Genomic DNA, 26,327 nt, shown 5'->3' with positions numbered 1-26,327 from the left:
TTTATAAATTACATCACAATAAGTATATTTATAAATTAAATATATCTAAAACTTTTATATATATAATGTCGGGTTGATTTAGTTTCGGTTTGACTTTCTTTAGTTAAAACTAAACCAAATCAATTATGGTTGAATTTTTTTTCCAACACCAAACCGAATCAAACCAAACCATAGTCGAGTTTTTTTTTCTTGGTTTGACTCAAATTATCTGGTTGATACGGTTTGTCGGTTTCCTTTGTACACCCCTACTTAACGGGATGGTACTGACTTTCATTAAGGTGCTGCTTATATTCTTTACGAAGTAAGGCACATCAGAGTGACGGAGTTGGAGAAAGATGATTGGCCAATTGAAATAACAAATCCAAAGTAATGAACTTTAACTTGGTTTCGTGTTTTAAATCTACTTTTTTTGTATACCCAAATAGGTTACAAAAATTTGGATGCATCAATCTGAAATATATTTTTAATTTTTGCAATATCTAAAATATTTCAGATGTTGCAATATCCAAGTAATCAGTTTAATCTTCAATTAATGGGGGCAATTCAAAAATAGCCAGATTTACAAGTGATCATTCAACAATAGCTACAATTTCAAAAGTCATCGAAATTTAGCTACTTTTCATGGAAAGATAAATTTGAACGAAAACACAGTACAAAATCCGGAAATTACTCCAGCATAATATACTGGAATTCCAATATAATATACTGGAACTCCAATATACCAGCAAAGTATACCAGTCCAGCATAAAATGCTGGAAGTTCATACACAGATGCACCGGACTTCAGTATATTATGCTGGACCAAACTCTGTTGCAGTAAAATAGTGGCTATTTTTCAATGACTTGACAAACGCCGATTATTTTTGAATGACCAGTCCGAAAAATGGCTAGCCCGTGCTATTTTAACTCAATTAATTGATATATACACTTCCGTCGCTCCAATTAGGAATTGTCAAAATTTTAACAGATTGTAACTGTTGTCCCATAAATTTACACTGAGCCAACCAATGTGACGAACTTGCTATGTTAAGTGAAAGCTATTTTGGTAACATCTTATTCACATTTTGTGGGAGGAATGTTCCACTGACAATTTTACAGTTATCTTTACTAAGACATGGAATAAAAAACACTAAAACAACGTTCAGCTAATTTAACACAGGAATAATTACATGGTACAGATCTTTTTTCTGCACCAATATGCTTATAGCTTGTGGAGGATTATGATAATCGATAGCCCTTCTGATCAACAGCTCCCTATTATTCTTTAAAATCTGCTGGAACCATAAATGTTTGGTCAAAGTAATACAAATCTGATCGTTCTTCCTATATTGAATGAATGCGCACAAAACAGACTAATTGAGTTGGCAATTAACATAGAAGTGCATCAAGGTTCCGCTTTCCCTCGGGCCCTTTTGTGTACCATGATGAGACATAGTCACCGTAAATCACCGGGCGATATTTAGGCGGGTGGAAGGCTGGAGATGGAGAAATTTGCCTCGTCTTTGCAGGGTCGTGAAAAGTGGCAACTGAAAGCCGGGCTTTTCTAGCATTCGTCACTGCCCGATGTTGAGCACTTCTATACCCACCGTTAGATATGATCTGCGAGAAAGAGCACTTATATTATTAAGATCATCGCAAACATGACCCCTTGGGATTTAGGAAACATCAGCACAGCTACTAACAGACATTTAAAAATGCCGCTTGAAAAGTGGCATTGGCCTTCATTAGTGGTCCCTTAAGTATCAGATACCCATCCCTTTCTTCAGGATTTTGGTCCAGGACCATGAATCACTCAATAGGATGATTTAGGAAACATTAGCACAGCTACTAACAGACATTCTGAAAATGCCGCATGAAAAAAAAAATGGCTTTGGCCTTTATTAGTGGCCCCTTAAGCATCAGATACCCATCCCTTTCGTCAGGATTTTGGTCCAAGACCATGACTCTCTCATAGAAAGTCAGCTGGATTAGGGTTAATAGCTGCAACAGACACTTAGAAAATGTTCTTCAACAAATGGCATACGCCTTTATTAATGATCCCTTAAGCACCAGGTACTCATCCCTTTCCTCTGGATTCTGGTAGACAGTGTATTTCTCCATTTGAAAGTCAACTAGATTAAGGTTAACCCCATAACCAGCCCTTCACATGGTTGGAGGGTGGAATGGAACGGAGTGGTGAAAAAGGAAACCATAAAGTCACAAACAACAGTAGCACATGCACCAACAGATTCGTCTATACACAATAGTTATTGAAAATGATTTCAGCTTCAGATGTACAGTTTTTTCTTCTTTGATCAATAAATAAAAGTGTTAGTTTTATTGTTGATAAAGTAAGTAAAATTTTATTAATGAATGGGGAAAGGTGGGAGTGACTCCTATGGAGGAAAAGATGCGAGAGGCGAGGCAGAAATGGTTCGGGCATGTTAAAAGGAGAAGCACAGATGCCCCAGTCAGAAGGTGTGAGGGGCTGGCCTTGGGGTAAGAGGAAAGGTAGAGGTAGGCTAAAGAAGTCTTGGGGAGAGGTGATCAGGCGGAATATGACGCAACTTGAGCTAGCCGAGGACATGACCCTGGATAGAAGGGTGTGGAGGTTGAGGATTAGGGTAGAAGGTTAGTAGGTAGACGTGTTAGTATGGTACCCTGGTAGAGGATTAGTTCGATAGTATTAGTGTTAGTATAGTACCCTTTTATCCTTAGTTTGCTATTGTCGCATATCTTGTTCTGTTATTACTTGCCATCAATACTTCCTTAGTTTGCTAGCAGTACTTCTTTCATATCCTCTATTCCTATCTTGGATTTAGTTTTCTATATATTGTCTAGCTATTACTTGCTATCGGTATTTCTTTCACATTCTCTATTGCTCTCTTCGATTTAGTTTTCTAAATATATTGTCTTGCTATTACTTGCTATCAGTGCTTCTTCCATCTTCTTTAGCCGAGGTATGTCGAAACCAATCTCTCTGCCTTTCCAGGGTAGGGGTAAGGCTGCGTACATCCTACCCTCCACAGATCCTACTTGTGGGATTACACTGGGTTGTTGTTATTGTAATGGGGAAAAAGACATTCACATAAGCAAGAAGTATACCAAAAACGTAGATAAAAAGATGATTTTCTATGGAAGACACTCAATCCTCTATACATAAGGAACCCTATAGGCGCACCAAAAAGAAATAAGTGAAAAGAGACAACACCTCAACTGAACAAAGTTCATCTCAACACCCTTAAAGCTTCCTATTTCTTTCCTTCCAAACGACTCACATAAGCGCTATCGGCGCACTCTTCTACACCATGTGTCTTCTCCTTCTGCCATAATTCCTGCTGAACATTACCTCTTTCACCATGCCTGGCATCACCCAAGATATACCAAACTATCCCACCTCAACCTCGATACTACCGGACAATGTATGAGTAGGTGGTCAATATCTTCATCCGAACCCTTATACATAAAACACTATTTGGCATAGGCAACCTCCTTTTTCTCAAATTCTCTATCGTCAAGATCAACCCTCTTGTAGCTAACTAAGTAAAAAAAAAAAACACCTTTCTCGGTATTTTTCAGATGCAAATCAAACCATGTGGGAAGTAGACCTCCTCACAAATCAAAAGCTTTTCTTAATAGGACAGAGAATGCTCCATTATTCCCCATCCCCATTCTCCATAAGTCGTGGCTATCCTGTGGTATGCTTTGTTTGTTGAGTGTTATCAAAAGCGAAAAGCGCAAAAAAGCTCTAAGGTTTATTAGGGCTTTAATCGCAAAATGCAAATAAAGTGTGGGTTTTAATGAAGAAAGGCGCAATAGAGAAAAAATACAAATAGATTATGTCTTACCCAACAGTAATAACTATAAGCATGAATAACAAAGATATCGATAAAGAAATTAAAAATCAAATTAGGATAAAGAGATATATCAATTGTTTAATGTCACCTCTTCAGGGCTACGCTTATTGGCAAGGAAAAGTATGCCTTAGAACCTTGATCACGATACTGAAGTGCCCGCTAAGCGAGGCGAAGCGCTCAACATGTTTTTTGCTCTTCAGGCCCTTAAGCGCGCTTTGAGTGCGCCTTTGACAACACTAACTCAATCAGACTGTTCGCTTTTACTAGCATGCAACTCAAAACATGTTCTCTCGCGTACGTACATATGTACATACGTACATACATACATATACATACATTGATAAGTATAATAAACACTCAAACACTTGCTATTCAAAAAGGAAAAATAAGAACGTTATTCAATCTGCTCATTTATCTAAGCAGAAATACTTATATGTGGAAAAATAGTTCTTTTGATACAGAGTAATTTGCAGAAGATAAAGAATATAAATCCCTAAATGAAAAATATTATTCGAAATACAATGAAAAAGGCTATGAGGTGAGTTGTAAGAAGAATCTAAAAAAATGCACTGCAGATAGCTGGGTTTGTAGGAGATGAAAGCTTGATGTCTTTAACCATTTATATATTTCATTTACAATACAGACAAGGATCTTCTGGGTAAAATATTTTTTAAAGCTTTGCTGTCTGCATATTTGAATCAGTTAGTATTAGAGGGAGAATTTCTTTTACCAATAAAAATAGAAAAGATAAAGGTTTCAATTAGCCTTCTTTTTTTCTTTTTTTTTTGGGAGGGGGGGGGGGATACTATAGTAGAAGATTTCATGATCCCAAAATGAAAAGCTAGCTTAGATAATAAGAAGCTGAATAAATTAGGAAAAGAAGTTACAGAGAATCACAAATACAAATTATATTACCAGTTTAGTTTGAACTTGGAAGATAGAAATGAAACAGTTCAAGTAACAACAATAACATTCCAAATAGAATCTCTCTCCTCCAGAACAAAGAACCGCACACCACAACACCCCGCAACCCCCCCCCCTCCCAAAAAAAACCCCCCGAAAAAAGGTGATAAACAAACTCTTCCACTTTTAGAAGTCAGAGAAACCACTCCATGAACTAACCTTTTCACATATCATTAGCACCAACTAAGTAGTTGACGTATTTACCTCTCGTATTTTACATTTAGGGCTGCTAACAAATGCTGCTTGTACGTGAATACTATGGGGTACGAGTCAAAGGTGATAAATTTAAAAATGCCCAAGAAGAAGCAGGGGCAGAAAGCTGGGAAATTGTCGATATAACTGGACAATTATGTGGACTGTATGGGAAGCAGAAACTTGAAGAACTTTTAAAGCTAAAGAAAACAGTGCTGTCCATATTCATAGGATTGTGAAGTTCTTTGTAGACTTTTTGGAGCTTCCAAATCTCTACATGTATAGATGATATGATAGGCCATGTAGATACTAACTTGAACCTATAGTATTTTTTTTATAAAGAAAGTAACAGTAACTTGAACCTACAGTATTCGTAAATGGGATAGCCTTTTGGTCAATTAAACCAAATCAACATCCCTATGCCATGTCAAGAGCTTGCACGCTAGGCTCAGATACCAATTGACAATTATTTTTATTTAAGTATAAATCTATTGAACATTTATTTTCTTTTCACTCTTTCTTCTGTGGTGTTTGGACAGCTCTTTGGAAAAGTTTGTCGAATTGTTTTGTTTTGTTTTCTTGTAAATGAATTTGTTTTCACATCCAAAGAACTCCTTTCCAAAGACAAATGGTATTTGAAGAGCATTTGAATCTTCCCTGAGCTTGGGAGACTTGTTGTCTAAAAATCTTTCTTAAGATGATTTAAAGAAATAACAGTATGGTAGTATTATTTAAGAACTTACAGAAAACACAGAAAAATCAGTGCAAGAAGCTATGAATTAATCACTAACTATAACGAGAAACAGTACCTCAGTTTGGTCCGCTAAGATGACACAAATAGCATCTGACATTGGATTTACGGTAACCCATTCTCCATTGTTGAAAACCTCAAGACCCCCTACATCATCTTGGATGAGAAGAGTAATGATACCCATGTCAGAATGTGATTGCAGACCAAGAGTAAGCTCCGGTTGAGGGCAGGGTGGATAGTAACTAATAGTGATGTTTTGGTAGAAGTCGCCAACAACATTTTCCATGGACTGACATGTCAAGCCTAGACTCTCAGAGACTAAACCCAGAAGTTCCTGCGCAAGGGCTTTCATGTGATCGCTATATGCTGTCACAACTTTTCTGCAATAAATTGACATTGTTAGTGATTACATCATTTAGTGAAAATTGGAGAACTTATGAAGAAGAAATCCCATGAAGAGAGGGACACTCAAAACGAATGCCTCTTCCTGTGTTTAGTAACTCCCTAAATCAAACATTCCACATGACATATTTAAGACCACACGATTCAAGGCATCTAGGTACATTACACACATCTTTAGTTTAAAACCACAACATTCAAAAGTCTTCCTTACGTTTCTTAAACTTTGTACCCATTCAAACTAATACACAAAAAAATGAAACAGAGGGAATCTTTTATTTTGAGGCAATAATACTCACCAAAGTCACACCTGTTCAACATGGTTATAGCAAGCCAGATGAAAGATTTATTATGTAAGGTTGATAAGGCCAAACAGGATTTAATTTTCAAGTCCCTTTATTTCTTTCTTTTTTCCTCTTCAATTTTGTTTTCCTCTCATTTAGAATTCTAAATTGAACTGGCTGTAACTTTGGCTCAAATAAGTTATATCATACAGATTAATGGGCTATTTTTCTATAAGTACCTTTTAAGGGGCCTTACTAAAAAAAGGTATCTTAAGGGCTATTTATTACATAATTGAGCTTAATATTGCTCTTCTAAATAAATAAATCCTTAACCAAGCACCAGGAGCAGACGTGCACATTTAGACAGAGCAACATCCCTTCGAGCAAAAAAAAAAAAAGACAACAGTATGATGCACACCAAGTCAGCAAAATACAAAAACAATTTTGGTAGTACAAAGAGGATCTTGAGGCTTAAGTCACTCGCATTTAGTTTGGCATGGAAAAAATGTAGGAACACCAGTACACAAAAGCAACTTGATGATGGTGACTTGGGACAAAGTGCGCAGGAGCTTTTAGGGTCAAAATAATGCAGATCAGGGTTCAAACGGGTAGGAAATTGTTGTATTAAAGGTGTTCTAATTGTGGTAATAGCTTAGAAGATCTTTAAGCATGATACGAGCTAAGAAATGAAATTTTTTATACTCCTATTCTGAACAACTTCCAGTTACTATTACTTCAACTAGTTTCCATTCAAGAATAGATTAACAATTCTACAGCTTAGCGCTGCAGGAATTCTGGGAAATTATCAATTACTTTATGATCCCCTGCGAGGGTCTATTGGAAACAACCTCTCTACCTGATAGGTAGGGGTAAGGTCTGCGTACATACTACCCTCCCCAGACCCCACCTGGTGGGAACATACTGGGTTTGTTATTGTTGTTGTTGTTATCTTTATAAAAAGAAAATGAATATTCTAAAAAAGCAATCTTAAAAGCATAAGATACCCATAACGGACTCTAAGACCTCATTTGTTTGCACTTAATGGAGGTCTGAATCTTAATCATTCAGATCTCAGACATTAAGTGCGTTTGTTTTTAAAGTTTGAATCTTAATTATTCAGATCTTAATCATTAAGTGTGTTTGTTTTTTTACTTCATAACCACTTAATGGGTCTGAATAGGTCTGTATGATTAAGATCTATAACAGAGACTTATTTTCATTAAGATGCTATCACATATTCATTATTAACTGCCGCCACCGCCTACCATTATCAACTACCACCATGCCACCACCACCTCCACCACCACCACGCCACGATCATCCTCAATCATAACCGCCACCATTATCGATCATCACCACCTACTATCCCCACCACTCCGACCACCATCATTACAATCAACACTCATCCACCTCAACTACCACAACTGACCACCCCATCACCATCAACAACCACAGCCGGCACTGCCCACCATTATAACTTACCACCACCCAGCCACCACCTTCTTCAGTCACAACTACTACTACCATCCGCCATTATTAACTATCACCACCCACCACCACTATCCTCAATCATAATCGCCACCACTACTAATCACTACTAGCTACTAGCATGAACCACCACCATCAACCAAAACTACCACCAACCACCGCCTCTAGTTGGCATTCACCCGTTAGCCATCACCACCAACAACTATCAACAACAACAACAACAACGACTCAGTATAATCCCACAAGTGGGGTCTGGGGAGGGTAATATGTACGCAGACCTTACCCCTACCCCGAAGGGTAGAGAAGCTGTTTCCAGGAGACCCTCGGCTCAAAAAAAGCAATAGGATATAATATATTAGTACCATAAAAATGCGTAATAAAATAACAACAATATATAGGGGATACGAAATATGAAATACAGGATACGAAATACGAACTACGAATTAGATGGCTGGTATAGTACAACTAGAAGGTAAAGCCCTGCATCAATAGACGACCACTGACATTCCTAGTCTAACTCCTAACTAGATAGTCTCTCTCAGTTGTGCTGTAGAAATATTCACCCTCTCCCCTAACCTACAACCTTAATGCTCGACCTCCATAATTCCCTATCAAGGGCCATGTCCTCCGTAATCCTAAGTCGCGTCATGTCATGTCTGATCACCTCTCCCCAATACTTCTTAGGTCTCCCTCTACCTCTCCGCGTGCCCACTACAGCCAGTCGCTCACACCTCCTCACCGGTGCATCAGTGCTCCTCCTCTGAATGTGCCCAAACCATCTGAGTCTTACTTCCCGCATCTTGTCCTCCATGGGGGCCACACCCACCTTCTCTCGAATATCTGCATTCCTAATCTTATCCATCCTTGTATGCCCGCACATCCACCTCAACATCCTCATCTCTGCTACTTTCATCTTCTGGGTGTGTGAGTTCTTTACCGGCCAACATTCAGTTCCATACAACATGGCAGGCCTAACCACTGCTCTATAAAACTTACCTTTTAGTAACGGTGGCACTTTCTTGTCACACAAGACTCCCGACGCTAACCTCCACTTCATCCACCCCACCCCTATACGGTGTGTGACATCCTCGTCAATCTCCCCGATCCCCTGAATAACCGATCCAAGGTACTTGAAACTACCCCTCTTGGGAATGACTTGAGAGTCAAGCCTCACTTCAACTCCCGCTTCCGTCGGCTCAACTCCAAATTTGCACTTTTGGAGTCAAATCTAAATGGAAATTCTCATTTTGAAAGCTTAAAATTGAAGAAACAAACTAGGATTGGAATTTTGAGTAAACGACCTCGGAATTGGGATCCGAAGGGTCCAGCAGGTTCGTATGATGATTTCGGATTTGGGCGTATGCCCGGATCGGGTTTTGGATAACCTGGGAGCGTTTTGGCGCCTATTGTGGAAGATAGCATTTTAGAAGAAATTGCATCAGTTTGGTTTAAAATGCATTTCAGTGTTATTGATGTCCGTTTGGGATTCCGAGACTGGGAGTAGCTCCGTATGGTGATTCTGGATTTGGGAGCGCGATCGGAAGTGAATTCGGAGGTTCGTAGGTCATTTTGGAGTCGTTCGGCTAAAGATGGAAAATTGAAGGTTTTTGAGAAAATTTGGCCGGAAGTGGAAATTTTGATATCGGATTCGAAATGCGAATTTTATGGTTTGGATAGCTTCGTTAGGTTATTTGGGACTTAGGAGTGTGTCCGGAATATCTTTGTGTTGAAATATATGAATTATGGGAAAAATTTGAAAAATTTTGATATTTAATATTGTTAAAGTTGACTTTGGTCAACATTTTTGGTAAACGGACCCGGACCCATGATTTTTCGGTCTCGAAAGGTCTATAGAAAAATATGGGAGTTGAACGTGTTTCCGGAATTGAATTCCGAGGTCCCAGGCCCGAGAAATGAATTTTTTCGTGAAATTGTTTTCTGAAAATGTTTAAGGAAAATGAAAATGAAATTTGATCAGAAAGTAATGGTATCGGGCTCGTATTTTGGTTTCGACACCCGGTACAGGTCACATATGTTGGTTAAGCGCTTCCTGTAAAGTTTGGTTACAAACGGACGTTGTTTGACGGGTTTCGGCCTTAAATTGGAAAATTTGAAAGTTAATGAAATTTGAAAGAATTCTTGGATTTAAGGCTCAAATCATTGATTTTGATGTTATTTTGGCGATTTGATCGCTCGACCAAGTTCGTGTGATGTTTTAGAGTCAGTGTTCATATTTGGTTTGGAGCCCCGAGGGCTCGGGAGTGTTTCGGAGGTGTCTCGGAGTGATTTCGGACTTAGGAAAAATTGCAGAAAATTCTGCTGTGCCCAGAAAATTTTAGGTGCGAGTAGTCCAGTTTGGAAGCTCATATCTTGTAATCTATAAGAAATCAGAAAAAGTGCAAAACACGAAAGTTGTAGCCCATACATTCTAGTTTTCGGAAAGTTAAACCATTCGCGATTTGGATATCATCTCAGAAAGTTACGATGGATCGAAAAGGGCTGCTGGAGCAATTTCGGCAAAATTTACGATGCACTTTAGAAGCTCATATCTCGGGATATATAAAGAGTTATATGGTGTACAACCTATCAAATTAAAGATCTTTGAGTCTAGTTTCTAAATCTTCAAACCGTTTGTCATTTGGATATTTATACAAGACGTTATGGGTGTTTAAACAGAAGGTGTCCGACAAGGAACAATTTTAATAGGATGTACAACTTGTATAGCACAAGTGCAAGGTACAACTCGACGAAGCACAGGCAGATTCTTTTATACACGGATTTAGCTCACTTTTCTTCATTTCTTCAAAGTATGGACGATTTTTGGGGAGCTTCAAGAGGGGATTTTCATCATCAATGTGAAGGTAAGTTATCCCCACCTATTTTGAGTTAAGTACATCAATTATGTATGGATTTGAGCATGAAAATTGTAGAAAAATTGAGGATTTAGGCCTAGGGATTTGAAAATAAGATTTGGTGATTTGAGAGGTCAAATGAACTTCGATTTTGGTAAATTTTATATGTGCGGACTCGTGGCGAGACGGGGAATCCGGTGATGTGACTTTCGTAATTTTTCGAGAAGTGGGCCCGGGGCTCGGGTTTTGCAAATTTCGTGATTTTCGATATTTTTCGAGTCTTTTCGATTGAGTTATATTCTCTTAGCCTATTGTAATATATTCCTTGTGGTTTTGGCAAGATTCGACGCGCGAGGAGGTCGATTCGAAAGGAAAGGGCATCGCGGAGTAGACTTTTGGCCATCTTGAGGTGAGTAATAGATGTAAATGCTGTTCTGAGGGTTTGAAACCCCGGACTTTCACATCGTAACGCTATATTGAGGCGTGACACGCACTCCATGGCGAGTGCGGGGTCGGATACTATTGGGGATTGTGACTTGGTCCATCCCGTGTGATGTTTATACTATACTGGTGATTGATACACATACTTCATTGATATTACTGGGCTTGATGCCATGTTTGGGGCCTTGTGCCGATTTGTAAAATCCTTCGAGGATTGATATTACTGCTTAGCATGATTTGCATATCATTTAATTTCAGTCCAAGGTTTTAAATGCTGTTTTGCAAACTCAGCCATAATTCTAAGTGTTGAAAACTTAAATGATATTTTTAAATGTATTCCGGGCTGGGAACTTCTGTTTTGTAAATGCCCAAGGGGCTTATTATATTATTTTCTGGACTGATTATAAAGTGACTTGAAACAGTGGTAACAATGACACTGTGTGATATACTTGAAACAGTGGTAACAATGACACTGTGTGATATACTTGAAATAGTGGTAACAATGACACTGGATGATATACTTGAACAGTGGTAACAATGGCACTGTATGATATAAATTGGTCAGGTAACAATGGCTGACCGGTCAGGTAACAATGACTGACCAAGATATTGCGCTTGGGCTGTAGGAGCCCCTCCGGAGTCTGTACACACCCCCAGTGAGCGCCGTCGACGATAAATAAATATGGATGGCTCGGGCTGCACGCCGCAGTGGGTACTGGAATGTACCATCATATGCATTGCATTGCATTCATGTATTTGTATTTATACTGGTGTTTAGCTGCTCAGTTCCATATGTTGCTGTATATTCGGATTGTAGCTTACTTTGTGTATTTACTGGATTTTCTTATCTTCGGACTGTAGTTACTTTTATTACTCACTGGGTCGGAGTACTCACTTTACTCCCTGCACCTTGTGTGCAGATCCAGGGCAGTCTCAGGCTCAGTAGATCCAGTTGATCAGCAGATCCAGCCTCTGGGAGTATCGAGGTAGCTGCACGGCGTTCGCAGCCATTGATCTTCTCCCTCCTATCCTATCTCTTTATTTCCGCATTATCGGACTTTGGATATACCGTGTATTAGGATGATATTCTGTATTCTAGAGGCTCAGATTCGTGACACCGGGTCCTAGTGAGATTATATTGTGTATTTTGTTAAAATCTTCAGTACTTTAATCTTGCTTAATTGATATTTCTTTCCGCTATTTTTGATAAATTGGGTTAAGTGTTGAATAATGGTCGGACTTGCCTAGTAGTGTGCTGGGCGCCATCACGACCGGGATTTGGGTCGTGACAAGTTGGTATCAGAGCCTAGGTTACTTGGTCTCGCGAGTCATGAGCCGGTTTAATAGAGTCTCGCGGATCGGTACGGAGACGTCTGTACTTATCCTCGAGAGGCTGCCGAACCTTTAGGAAAACTTCACATTCTTGAATTCTTATCGTGCGTCCTTGATTCAGCTTGAAAAGAAACTTTTGAAATTCCTTCCGCGTGATCGTATGCACCAACGGGCGCTCAGTATCAGATGTGTCTCGATGGCTTTTGATTCCCCGATCGAGGGGCGAGGTGTAATCTCTGTGAGTTTGAAGTTAGACCAGTCTGGAGGACTTGAGGCCAAATCTTTGCCAATGGCTTGAGCACCGAGGTGCTGATTTTGTGAGCAAGTGTTTTGAACTCATATGTTCATTATTGTCCTTGTTAGCCGGAATGGCGGTTGGATATCCACGTGATGAGTATGTTAGTGTTGCGAGGTGTATTTGTACGACTTGGTAGTGGCGAAGAAGCCTACTGGATAGTAGATGAACTGTTAAGTGATTCGTTTCTTATTGTGATCTGTTGAGTAGCCCGAGTTATGGGCGCGTGAAGAATATTTTTCGTGTCTCCTAGTTAGATAAGTCTGGGAGCTGAGATCGCTTCCGTAAATGTATTATGACGAAATCGTTGAGTCAAGGAGACCACCTTGAAGGTCGAAAATATTAAAGGAAGAATATGTTCCTACTTGGTTGAATAGCCCAATAATGGAGGGTTGAAGGGTATTTTCTATGTGTTATGATTCAAATAGGTGCAACGCATGTCCATGTATCAATTTAGATTTATGTAATTGATATGCATTGTGATGCTTTGTCAAGTTGTGGATGTGTTGTTAGGATGGTTTTGGTGATTCTCTGGCAGGTGGATAGGACCAATTACAAAGGAGGCTCTGCCGAAATTTTTGAAAAATTTAGGACTTAGTAAAAAAAAAAAAATTGGTCGCCTAGAGAGTGGGCTTAACTGTTGTGTGAGTAAATGCAAGAATTGCAGAAGAGTTAAAATTCCAGATGATTCGTGTTTCCACGAGCTTATGATGGAGTGAGTTTAATCTCACCATGATATTACGACAACAATAGAGTATATGTGTTGTGATCTATGGCTTCGAGCCAAGTTGGGGAGCTTGCTGTTGATTAGCTGATTGCACGGTTTATTACCTGCGTGAATTCTGGTTATTGGCGTATTGGTGGGTTATTGCAGCTACGGAAAAGGACCATGAGTGGTAATTTGAGTAAATGAATTGTTGGATGCATGCTATGGTTAGCCTTATTGGCTCATGTTCAGACTTGAGGGAAGATTCATGATTTATGCCTCGTATAGGTGCAGGCTTCGAGGGAAGTGATCCCTCTAGGTGCTTTATCGAGAGGGTATTCATATGTTATAAAATTCAGTAGAGTTGGTTGCATTCGGGGCGGAATTGAGTTTGGTTCAGCTGGAATCAACTCTTAGATGTGATAGTCAGAGTGCTATTCATCTAATGAAAAATCAGAGATTTCATGAGCGCACTAAACACATTGATGTCAGATTTCATTTTATTCGAGATGTTATTGATGAGGGAACTATCAAGGTCGTGAAGGTTATCACAGACGATAATGCTGCAGACATGTTGACCAAGATAGTCCCGCTCGCTAAGTTTGCACACTGCAAGGACTTGGCGGGGGTGTGCATCAACTGATGCAACTCCGAAGAGAACAGTTGCTAGGTGGAGGTGGTATGTTCAACAATGGTTTGATTCTTCTTGTTTCTTACAACGGGGTTGCCCAGTAAGCTTAGAAGTTTTGGCCAGAGTTGTTCACACGCTCGAAACGCAAACCAAGGTGGAGATTGAAAATGTTGGTTTATGTTTAGTTAACAATGGCATGCTGAAAATGTTGGTTTATGTTTAGTCAACAATGGCATGCCAATTGGAAGAGTTGGTGGAAAGAGTTGGTGTGGATGCTAGGAGGAAGCTTCCTCCTTTGATGTCACCCATGACATCAAGAGGAGGTAGTTTGATGTCACCAATGACATCAAGAGGAGGTCTTTACCTCTATAAATAGATGCACTCCTTCACTTGTAGAAATCATCCCAAAATAATACAATACATTGTAGTGAGTAGAGAGTTAAGAGAGAAATTCTCTTAAGTGTAATTGGGAAATCTCCCCTTCCTTTGTTAATATTAAAAGGGCAATTGTTCTCTGGTGGACGTAGGATTATTTTGATCCGAACCACGTTAAATCTTGTGTTCTTTCTTTTACGTTTCCGCTAACAATTGGTATCAGAGCGACAGGATTCTTTAACGATCCAAGGAGAAAGAACAAGCAAATATGAGTTCCATGAAGTTTGAAATTGATAGATTCAATGGACGCAACAACTTCAATATCTGGAAGATCCAGATGATGGCGTTACTGCGGAGGGAAGGTTCAATCCATGCTATTGACGGAAAGTATCCTACGGATATATCAGCTCCCGACAAGGAGAAGATTGAAGGGGATGCATTGAGTGCAATCCAACTATCCCTTGCACCTAACGTGCTTTGTGAAGTGAGTACGGGTACCGAAGAGACGGCCAAACAGTTGTGGGAAAAGCTAGAAGGGCTATACCAAGACCGATCAGTGACAACAAGAATGTTGTTACAACGACGTCTTCACACATTTAAGATGGGGTCAGGTACTTCGTTACAAGATCATTTAGATGCGTTTAATAAACTTGTCATGGACTTACAGATTGCAGGAATTAAAAGGGAGGAGGAGACGCTTGCATGTGCTTTGCTATTTTCATTGACTTCAGGATATCGTGATATTGAGAATTCAATGATGTATAGCAAGGAGCCTATCAAGCTTGAGCAAGTGCGGCAGGCACTTAACTCTAGTGATGTGCGGAGGCACATTGAAGGAGATAGAGATGACCAGGCAAGTGGCCTCTTTGTAAGAGGCCGGACTAGCCAACAGGGAAAGACCAAATCAAAGCACAGATCAAAGTCTCGTGTGAACAAGAAGAATACAGAGTGTTGGGGTTGTGGCAAGAAGGGGCACTTTGAACGAGATTGCCCAATGTCAAAGTCCAAGGAAAAGGCGAGTGCATCTACAGTTGAACAGGTACATAATTTTGATAATGATTATGTACTAACAACATCGTGTAATAATAATAGTAGTTATGAAAACAAATGGGTGTTAGACTCTGCTTGTACTCTGCATATGACGTTCCGAAAAGACTGGTTTAGCAGCTACGAGAAAAGTGGAGGAACCGTAGTAATGGGCAATAATGCAACTTGTGCAATAGTTGGCATTGGCTCAGTTCGGGTTCGCTGCCATGATGGAATCGTGAGGACTATTACACAAGTCCGTCATGTTCCTGATCTGAAGAAGAATTTGATCTCCTTGGGTACTCTGGATGAACAAGGCTACAGGTACATGAGCGAAGCAGGAACTATGAAGGTGACTAAAGGTTCTTTAGTCATGCTGAAAGGCAAGCTGGAGAACGGCCTTTACACATTGGCCGGAAGCACCATTGTTGGCTCTGCAAATGCATCTACAGTGCAGTTATCTAATGATGACAAGGCAAGACTATGGCACATGAGACTGGGTCATATGAGCGCACGTGGACTGGAGATGTTGAGCAATCGTAAACTTTTGGAAGGTGAGAAGATCAGCACGCTTGACTTCTGTGAGCACTGCGTTCTAGGGAAGCAGAAGAAGGTCAGCTTCAGCACTGGCAAACACAAGACAAGAGGAGTGCTAGACTACATCCATTCAGATTTATGGGGTCCTTCTAAACTTCCATCGAAGGGCGGAAAGAGGTATCTTCTCATTTTTATTGATGATTTCTCACGAAAGGTTTGGGTGTATTTTTTGAAGGCAAAAAGTGATGCTTTTGAAGCATTTAAAGAGTGGAAGATTTTGGTTGAAAATCAAATGGAGCGGAAAATCAAGTATCTTCGCACAGACAATGGCTTGGAGTTTTGCAATGAAGAGTTTAATGAATTCTGCAAGGTTCATGGGATCTCAAGACATAGGACTGTCAGGCATACCCCACAGCAGAATGGAGTTGCCGAGAGAATGAACAGAACTCTTCTTGAAAAGGCTCGTTGTATGCTCCTACAAGCCAAAATGTCCAAAGTATTTTGGGCTGAAGCAGTTCACACTGCTGCTCATATTGTCAATCGATCTCCAGCATCGGCAATTGACTTTAAGACTCCGAATGAGGTATGGTCAGGTGAACCCTCTAACTATTCATACTTACGAGTATTTGGGTGTCCAGCTTATTATCACGTTAATGAAGGAAAGCTTGAACCAAGGGCTAAGAAGGCCATATTCGTAGGGTATGTGGATGGAGTAAAAGGGTACAAACTTTGGTGTTTGTCTTTACTCAAATTTATAGTTAGTAGAGATGTCACCTTCGATGAATCCTCTATACTTGATCCCCGTAAAGTTTCCGTGGAGTTTTCAGGAAACAAGAACAACGAGCAGGTGGAGCTTCCGGTGGAGCTTGCCAAGGAAAAGGATCAAGAGACTCAGGTTAAAGATGAGTCAGAAGATGTAGGCGTTGAAGAACTTGCTGTCAATGAACCATACACAATTGCGAAGGGGAGGGAGAAGAGGCAGACACGAGAACCGGAACGCCTTATAAATCAAGCAAACTTGATTGCATATGCGTTCGTAGCTGCACAAGAAGAGATTAAAGATCTGGAGCCCTCCTCGTATATTGAAGCAACTTCTTGCAAGGATGCCGCACAATGGCGGTTAGCCATGACTGAAGAGATGGAGTCTCTTCACAAGAATCAGACATGGGTCTTAGTGAAAAGACAAAAGGGGAAGAGGACAGTTGGATGCAAGTGGGTCTACCGAAAGAAAGAGGGAATTCCTGAAGTGGAAGATGCTAGGTTCAAGGCGAGATTGGTTGCAAAAGGTTTCAGCCAAAAGGAGGGAATTGACTACAATGAGATTTTCTCTCCGGTCGTGAAGCATAGCTCAATTCGCGTGCTACTAGCATTGGTTGCACAATTTGACTTGGAGCTTCAACAGCTTGATGTCAAAACTGCTTTCTTACACGGTGATCTAGAAGAGACAATCTATATGGATCAACCTGAAGGTTTCCTAGCTGAGGGAAAAGAAGATCACGTATGCCAACTAAAGAAGTCTTTGTATGGTTTGAAGCAATCCCCTAGACAGTGGTACAAGAGGTTTGATGCATTCATGACTACACATGAATTCTCAAGGAGTGCATTTGATAGTTGTGTGTATCACAAGAAGATGTCTGGTAACTCAATGATTTATTTACTGTTGTATGTTGATGATATGCTTATTGCTGCTAACAACATTACAGAGATAAATGCTTTGAAGAAACTATTGAGTAAGGAATTTGACATGAAGGATTTAGGAGCTGCAAAGAAAATCCTTGGTATGGAGATTTCAAGAGAAGACGATGTTGTACATCTTTCTCAGAAGAGGTATATTGAAAGGGTTCTCGAGAGATTCAATATGCAAACGTGCAAGCCTGTAAGTACACCATTAGCTCCTCATTTTAAACTTTCAGAGTCACAAATGCCTCAGTCCGAGGATGAGGTGGAGCATATGTCAAAGATTCCTTATGCCAGTGCAGTTGGTAGTATTATGTATGCTATGGTATGCACACGTCCAGATATTGCTCAATCTGTAAGTGTGGTAAGTAGATACATGTCCAACCCAGGAAAGAGGCATTGGGAAGCTTGTCAAGTGGATATTGAGATATCTCAAAGGAGCTTCTGGTGTTGGTCTTACCTTTCGAAAAAGTGGTACAGGTATTTCAATTCTCGGTTATGTGGATTCTGACTATGCAGGAGATCTTGACAGAAGAAGGTCCACAACTGGATACATCTTTACCCTCGTTGGCAGTGCCGTCAGTTGGAAGTCGACTTTGCAGTCGATTGTCGCTTTGTCTACGACAGAAGCAGAATACATGGCAGCAGCGGAGGCGGTAAAGGAAGCTATCTGGTTGAAAAGTTTAGTAGCGGAATTGAGTTTGGTTCAGCTGGAATCAACTCTTAGATGTGATAGTCAGAGTGCTATTCATCTAATGAAAAATCAGAGATTTCATGAGCGCACTAAACACATTGATGTCAGATTTCATTTTATTCGAGATGTTATTGATGAGGGAACTATCAAGGTCGTGAAGGTTATCACAGACGATAATGCTGCAGACATGTTGACCAAGATAGTCCCGCTCGCTAAGTTTGCACACTGCAAGGACTTGGCGGGGGTGTGCATCAACTGATGCAACTCCGAAGAGAACAGTTGCTAGGTGGAGGTGGTATGTTCAACAATGGTTTGATTCTTCTTGTTTCTTACAACGGGGTTGCCCAGTAAGCTTAGAAGTTTTGGCCAGAGTTGTTCACACGCTCGAAACGCAAACCAAGGTGGAGATTGAAAATGTTGGTTTATGTTTAGTTAACAATGGCATGCTGAAAATGTTGGTTTATGTTTAGTCAACAATGACATGCCAATTGGAAGAGTTGGTGGATGTCACCCATGACATCAAGAGGAGGTAGTTTGATGTCACCAATGACATCAAGAGGAGGTCTTTACCTCTATAAATAGATGCACTCCTTCACTTGTAGAAATCATCCCAAAATAATACAATACATTGTAGTGAGTAGAGAGTTAAGAGAGAAATTCTCTTAAGTGTAATTGGGAAATCTCCCCTTCCTTTGTTAATATTAAAAGGGCAATTGTTCTCTGGTGGACGTAGGATTATTTTGATCCGAACCACGTTAAATCTTGTGTTCTTTCTTTTACGTTTCCGCTAACAATTGGTATCAGAGCGACAGGATTCTTTAACGATCCAAGGAGAAAGAACAAGCAAATATGAGTTCCATGAAGTTTGAAATTGATAGGATTCGCCTGTATGCTGCTATAGTTCTCCTGAAGTGAGTTAAATGGAAAGTCTTATGTGATGAAGTATTAGCCTATCGGCGGTTCCAGAGTTGTGATGGAAATCGCGTCTATCGTATATTGGCACGTGAGGTGCAGTGAGTGGTATGGAATTTGAAGTAAGGACCAAGGTTGCAGTTTGGTCAATGACTGTGATGTCACGATCTCGGATGAGCAGTATATGAGTTTCAGTGTTTTGAGTAAGATGGGTATTGACGTCAGTATCACCTGAGGTCGGTGTTCTGTGAGAAAGGCTTTGCATCCTGGTTAGGGATTCTTGATCGCTTTTCAGCGTTAGTGCAGCCGGTGGTTTGGATGTGCAGACCCGTTAATTATTTCGGAAGATGGTGGGAGCTTGTCCCACAGGAATATTGTATAAGTGTGACATGTAGTCACTTGATTAATTAGAAATTTAAACCAAGTATGAGGATTTTGGTAATATCATCCATTTGAGAATTTATGCTTGGAGGACACTCTGCTTATTGGGTTATGGACCTGTGAAATATTATTGGCCTAGCTTGGCACGATCAGGATCGACTAGAGGTCGGTGGATAGATTTAAATGAGGAAGTGAGCCTTACGTTAGGCCAGTTGTGTTTATTTCAGCAATGCTCTCTTTATGAAAGGATAGTCACGGTCTTATTTCGTGGTCAGCTAATTTATGTAAAGATATATTGCGCCGTATGAGTTGTGAGACGGCTTGGTAAATTCCTTTTGTGTTGAGGTTCTGCTCAGCGGTGATATTATATGAGTAGGATGGCTCTTGAGACTTAGATCATGTATCGCACCTCAGTTGTGCTTGAGTTTGTAGCCTATAGAGCTATATGTTTCCTTGGGAATGGTATTATGCACCTTAGTGTGTTTATGACCGATATCCGGTGTTTTGATGTGATGAGCTTTTCAGCTCAACGCATATCTCCTTATGTGAGTTCTATATGTGGATCGGGTGGCACGCCGCCATGGGTATGTTGTTTGGATCGGGTTGCACGCCGCAACAGTGTGATGTTCAGTTCAGTGCCCATATTTGCTTTTGTGTGTTCTGTTTCCTTGTTTTCTGAGGAAGTCTATGTTAGTGTGCGAGTTGAGTAGTTCCTTCTAGAGTTCGCCTTCCTTTTGTATCGCGTTCGAATTGATAGCATACTGGCACATTGTGGCGTCTTGTGGGATTTTTGATTATGTCTGAGGTGGCTTATTGCCTGAGCAGTTCGTACTGGGTGAGACGAGGTTACTAGATTTGGGGTCAGTGCAAACTGATTATATGAAGTATATTATAGAGCAAAGATCATTCTTTGGTTTGGGACAAGGTAATGGAACTTGTCAGGAGTGTAGATCCAATGAATTGTTGATTCAGCAGTTGGTTGTGAATTTCGGCACATCTCTTCAGTCGTATCGGTGTTGAAAAAAAAACTAGAGCAAGACCTGTGTAGATCATGAGATGCAATGGGAGCATCAGATTCGTGGAATTTCGACTATTATGTTTAAAGAATGTTATTGTGGTTCTATGAGTAAAGTGATGCAAAGTGTGAATTCAGCAAAGTTATGCAGTCATGTTTGGGTACAGCGTGTGGAGATTGATATGGTGGTCGTATGATGGAAACAGGCTTGGCAGGGAAATTCAGGATGTTGGAATTGGGCCTAATGGCTTATTTGCTTGAATAAATAAGTATATCTACAGAATTATCGAGCTAATGTGCTCAACGGAGTAGTGGTAGCATGGGAAGGTGCATGATGTGTTAAACAAGTGATTTCAGACTACTTCAGTGTAGTTCTCAGCACGTTCGAGGACAAATGTATGTTTAAGTGGGGGAGATTGTAACGATCCAACCGGTCGTTTTGAGCTCCGGCGCGTCATTCAGCAGTTTGAGGCCATGAGCGGCTCCATCTCAGGTATATTGACTTGTGTGTATGGTCAGAATTAAAATTCACGAAGTTTGGAGTCAAATCTAAATGGAAATTCTCATTTTGAAAGCTTAAAATTGAAGAAATGAGCTAGGATTGGAATTTTGAGTAAACGACCTCGGAATTGGGATCCGAAGGTTCCAGCAGGTTCGTATGATGATTTCGGACTTGGGCGTATGCCCGGATCGGGTTTTGGATAACCCGGGAGCATTTTGGCGCCTATTGTGGAAGATAGCATTTTAGAAGAAATTGCATCAGTTTGGTTTAAAATGCATTTCAGTGTTATTGATGTCCGTTTGGGATTCCGAGACTGGGAGTAGCTCCGTATGGTGATTCTGGATTTGGGAGCGCGATCGGAAGTGAATTCGGAGGTCCGTAGGTCATTTTGGAGTCGTTCGGCTAAAGATGGAAAATTGAAGGTTTTTGAGAAAATTTGGCCGGAAGTGGAAATTTTGATATCGGATTCGAAATGCGAATTTTATGGTTTGGATAGCTTCGTTAGGTTATTTGGGACTTAGGAGTGTGTCCGGAATATCTTTGTGTTGAAATATATGAATTATGGGAAAAATTTGAAAAATTTTGATATTTAATATTGTTAAAGTTGACTTTGGTCAACATTTTTGGTAAACGGACCCGGACCCATGATTTTTCTGTCTCGAAAGGTCCATAGAAAAATATGGGAGTTGAACGTGTTTCCGGAATCGAATTCCGAGGTCCCAGGCCCGAGAAATGAATTTTTTCGTGAAATTGTTTTCTGAAAATGTTTAAGGAAAATGAAAATGAAATTTGATCAGAAAGTAATGGTATCGGGCTCGTATTTTGGTTCCGACGCCCGGTACAGGTCATATATGTTGGTTAAGCGCTTCCTGTAAAGTTTGGTTACAAACGGACGTTGTTTGACGGGTTTCGGCCTTAAATTGGAAAATTTGAAAGTTTATGAAATTTGAAAGAATTCTTGGATTTAAGGCTCAAATCATTGATTTTGATGTTATTTTGGCGATTTGATCGCTCGAGCCAAGTTCGTGTGATGTTTTAGAGTCAGTGTTCATATTTGGTTTGGAGCCCCGAGGGCTCGGGAGTGTTTCGGAGGTGTCTCGGAGTGATTTCGGACTTAGGAAAAATTGCAGAAAATTCTGCTGTGCCCAGAAAATTTTAGGTGCGAGTAGTCCAGTTTGGAAGCTCATATCTTGTAATCTATAAGAAATCAGAAAAAGTGCAAAACACGAAAGTTGTAGCCCATACATTCTAGTTTTCGGAAAGTTAAACCATTCGCGATTTGGATATCATCTCAGAAAGTTACGATGGATCGAAAAGGGCTGCTGGAGCAATTTCGGCAGAATTTACGATGCACTTTAGAAGCTCATATCTCGGGATATATAAAGAGTTATATGGTGTACAACCTATCAAATTAAAGATCTTTGAGTCTAGTTTCTAAATCTTCAAACCGTTTGTCATTTGGATATTTATACAAGACGTTATGGGTGTTTAAACAGAAGGTGTCTGATAAGGAACAATTTTAATAGGATGTACAACTTGTATAACACAAGTGCAAGGTACAACTCGACGAAGCACAGGCAGATTCTTTTATACACGGATTTAGCTCACTTTTCTTCATTTCTTCAAAGTATGGACGATTTTTGGGGAGCTTCAAGAGGGGATTTTCATCATCAATGTGAAGGTAAGTTATCCCCACCTATTTTGAGTTAAGTACATCAATTATGTATGGATTTGAGCATGAAAATTGTAGAAAAATTGAGGATTTAGGCCTAGGGATTTGAAAATAAGATTTGGTGATTTGAGGGGTCAAATGAACTCCGATTTTGGTAAATTTTAAATGTGCGGACTCGTGGCGAGACGGGGAATCCGGTGATGTGACTTTCGTAATTTTTCGAGAAGTGGGCTCGGGGCTCGGGTTTTGCAAATTTCGTGATTTTCGATATTTTTCGAGTCTTTTCGATTGGGTTATATTCTCTTAGCCTATTGTAATATATTCCTTGTGGTTTTGGCAAGATTCGACGCGCGAGGAGGTCGATTCGAAAGGAAAGGGCATCGCGGAGTAGACTTTTGGCCATCTTGAGGTGAGTAATAGATGTAAATGCTGTTCTGAGGGTTTGAAACCCCGGACTTTCACATCGTAACGCTATATTGAGGCGTGACACGCACTCCATGGCGAGTGCGGGGTCGGATACTATTGGGGATTGTGACTTGGTCCATCCCGTGTGATGTTTATACTATACTGGTGATTGATACACATACTTCATTGATATTACTGGGCTTGATGCCATGTTTGGGGCCTTGTGCCGATTTGTAAAATCCTTCGAGGATTGATATTACTGCTTAGCATGATTTGCATATCATTTAATTTCAGTCCAAGGTTTTAAATGTTGTTTTGCAAACTCAGCCATAATTCTAAGTGTTGAAAACTTAAATGATATTTTTAAATGTATTCCGGGCTGGGAACTTCTGTTTTGTAAATGCCCAAGGGGCTTATTATATTATTTTCTAGACTGATTATAAAGTGACTTGAAACAGTGGTAACAATGACACTGTGTGATATACTTGAAACAGTGGTAACAATGACACTGTGTGATATACTTGAAACAGTGGTAACAATGACACTGTGTGATATACTTGAAATAGTGGTAACAATGGCACTGTATGATATAAATTGGTCAGGTAACAATGGTTGACCGGTCAGGTAACAATGACTGACCAAGATATTGCGCTTGGGCTGTAGGAGCCCCTCCGGAGTCTGTACACACCCCCAGTGAGCGCCGTCGACGATAAATAAATATGGATGGCTCGGGCTGCACGCCGCAGTGGGTACTGGAATGTACCATCATATGCATTGCATTGCATTCATGTATTTGTATTTATACTGGTGTTTAGCTGCTCAGTTCCATATGTTGCTGTATATTCGGATTGTAGCTTACTTTGTGTGTTTACTGGATTTTCTTATCTTCGGAGTGTAGTTACTTTTATTACTCACTGGGTCGGAGTACTCACTTTACTCCTTGCACCTTGTGTGCAGATCCAGGGCAGTCTCAGGCTCAGTAGATCCAGTTGATCAGCAGATCCAGCCTCTGGGAGTATCGAGGTAGCTACACGGCTTTCGCAGCCATTGATCTTCTCCCTCCTATCCTATCTCTTTATTTCCGCATTATCGGACTTTGGATATACCGTGTATTAGGATGATATTCTGTATTCTAGAGGTTCAGATTCGTGACACCGGGTCCTAGTGAGATTATATTGTGTATTTTGTTAAAATCTTCAGTATTTTAATCTTGCTTAATTGATACTTCTTTCCGCTATTTTTGATAAATTGGGTTAAGTGTTGAATAATGGTCGGGCTTGCCTAGTAGTGTGCTGGGCGCCATCAGGATTTGGGTCGTGACAAGAGAAGTATTAAAAGGACTAAGTTTCTCCCTACAACAAGTAAGCAAACCTCCAAAATTTGCATAATCTTTACACTCGCATTTCCTTAGTATTTTATGCTAAATGGTAAAGCCTACATAAAGTAAAAGCCATCATGAGCTACTTGATGAAGTAAAGCCATCATCAACTAAAATTAAACACTTTTTATAACAGTAGCGGCTTGGCCAACTTGCCTGCACCTTGATTGTACCCATTAAATTTATTCACCAAAGTTTAGATAGATGAAAAGAATCATCTAGTGTTTTTCATCTCCGGATTTGAATCCTGATCTCTCATGATTTTCATCCACCTAATTGATCACTAGCCCACAATATTGGATGTAACAAAGTACCTTTTCTAATATTGTTCAGAGTCAGCTCGGTAAGAGAGAATAGTGAACCTGTAATCGGCAGGAGAGTCAGGCCAACGAGAAGGATTGCGACGAGATAAGGGCAAAGTGTGGTGATCGAAATAATCTCTCCAGTCCAAAACGGTGTCATTGGACGCTACGAGCATGCGACTGCCATATCCTTCAGAAGCAGCAGAACCAGAATCGCATGAATACCTAAGCTTCTCTTCCATCGGACGCTCTTCAAAGAAAGTCCGACCGACGCGCCTCATATCATCCAACAAACCAACCGGAACCCTATGGTTTATCACGTGAAATGCTCCCCATTCTTTGCACGCTTTTCTAAGTTCTTCGAGAAGGTTTGTTCTTGGATTACTAAAGTCAATTACTGGTATTGAATTTACGTTAGGATTAGGGTTAGAGTTAGGGTTTTCTCTTTGTGATCTGCTTTCCGGTGGTTGTATGTACTGAGATGGTACTGACATCTCACCCTTTTCTGCCAATGATTGTACTCTCAGAGCCTCCATGAATTTTAGCTAGTAATTTATAAATACAGGGATTATTGGAAAATTGCAGTTCAGTGGTCCGGCGATTGGATAGAGACGGCCACCGAAAATGGCCTTGCGCGGAGGAGGAATTGAGACGTGATGGTAACAGAGAATCTGAAATCAGTGAATTTTTTGTACGCTTGAGAATTATTTGTATGGAAAGCTCCATTTTTCCCCTTGTGTTTCCAGTTTAGCCCCATAAACTTTTAAGTCAAAGGGCAAAAGATCCCCTGAGAGTATCTATTTACGCAGAAAGATAATACTATTACTTACCATTAAAGTGTATCATCATCTCTATCATAATCATGGGATAAAATTTTTAGTACCGCCATATCTCTTGTTTGGTTACTAATCCTAAAATAAATTATCACATGAATAAAAATAATAGCGGGATAGTAATCTCATACCTGCCAAATAGTGGAATAGTAATCTCAGGATAAGTTACCCCAAGATAAAACAGTAAAATTGATAATCCCAGAATCAATACAACATACCAAACAATAAATAAAAAATAATACCAGAATAACTAATCTCACTATAACTAATCACCACATTGCTTGTTTTCAAACCAAACGACCCATAAACATTTAGATCTTAGATCATCATTTTTGTGAACAATGTAATGACAATTTCCATTCAACTTTTACATAGCTCTATGTGATGACTCGCCATTTCATCATACCACATAGGTGCCATTTGGCATATATTAATGCCATGTGAAAGCT

At 40.1% G+C, this 26,327-nt stretch overlaps 1 protein-coding gene across 1 annotated transcript; it reads right to left on the bottom strand.

Annotated features, from left to right (window-relative positions):
- Positions 1 to 1,025: 1,025 nt before the first annotated feature.
- Positions 1,026 to 25,742, bottom strand: LOC104244136 (jasmonate-induced oxygenase 4). Its single transcript, XM_070153364.1, has 3 exons — positions 25,106 to 25,742; positions 5,800 to 6,121; positions 1,026 to 1,598 (listed from the first exon to the last, which is right to left on the bottom strand). The coding sequence occupies exons 1-3, from the start codon at positions 25,579 to 25,581 to the stop codon at positions 1,368 to 1,370; spliced, it is 1,029 nt and encodes a 342-aa protein (XP_070009465.1). The 5' UTR covers positions 25,582 to 25,742; the 3' UTR covers positions 1,026 to 1,367.
- Positions 25,743 to 26,327: the final 585 nt, after the last annotated feature.

This window comes from Nicotiana sylvestris, chromosome 8, assembly GCF_000393655.2.
Source record: "Nicotiana sylvestris chromosome 8, ASM39365v2, whole genome shotgun sequence".
In the NCBI taxonomy this organism is placed as follows: domain Eukaryota; kingdom Viridiplantae; phylum Streptophyta; class Magnoliopsida; order Solanales; family Solanaceae; genus Nicotiana; species Nicotiana sylvestris.
This window is presented reverse-complemented; position numbering and strand designations above follow the sequence as displayed.

Bases quoted from the DNA above. Each gene is read 5' to 3' on its own strand.
- LOC104244136 (XM_070153364.1), bottom strand. From the start codon at position 25,581: ATGGAGGCTCTGAGAGTACAATCATTGGCAGAAAAGGGTGAGATGTCA. The intron at 6,122-25,105 runs GTTCACTATTCT...AATTTATTGCAG, and splicing joins GACTCTCCTGCCGATTACAG to AAAAGTTGTGACAGCATATA. The intron at 1,599-5,799 runs GTACTGTTTCTC...TCTTTCTCGCAG, and splicing joins TCTTAGCGGACCAAACTGAG to ATCATATCTAACGGTGGGTA.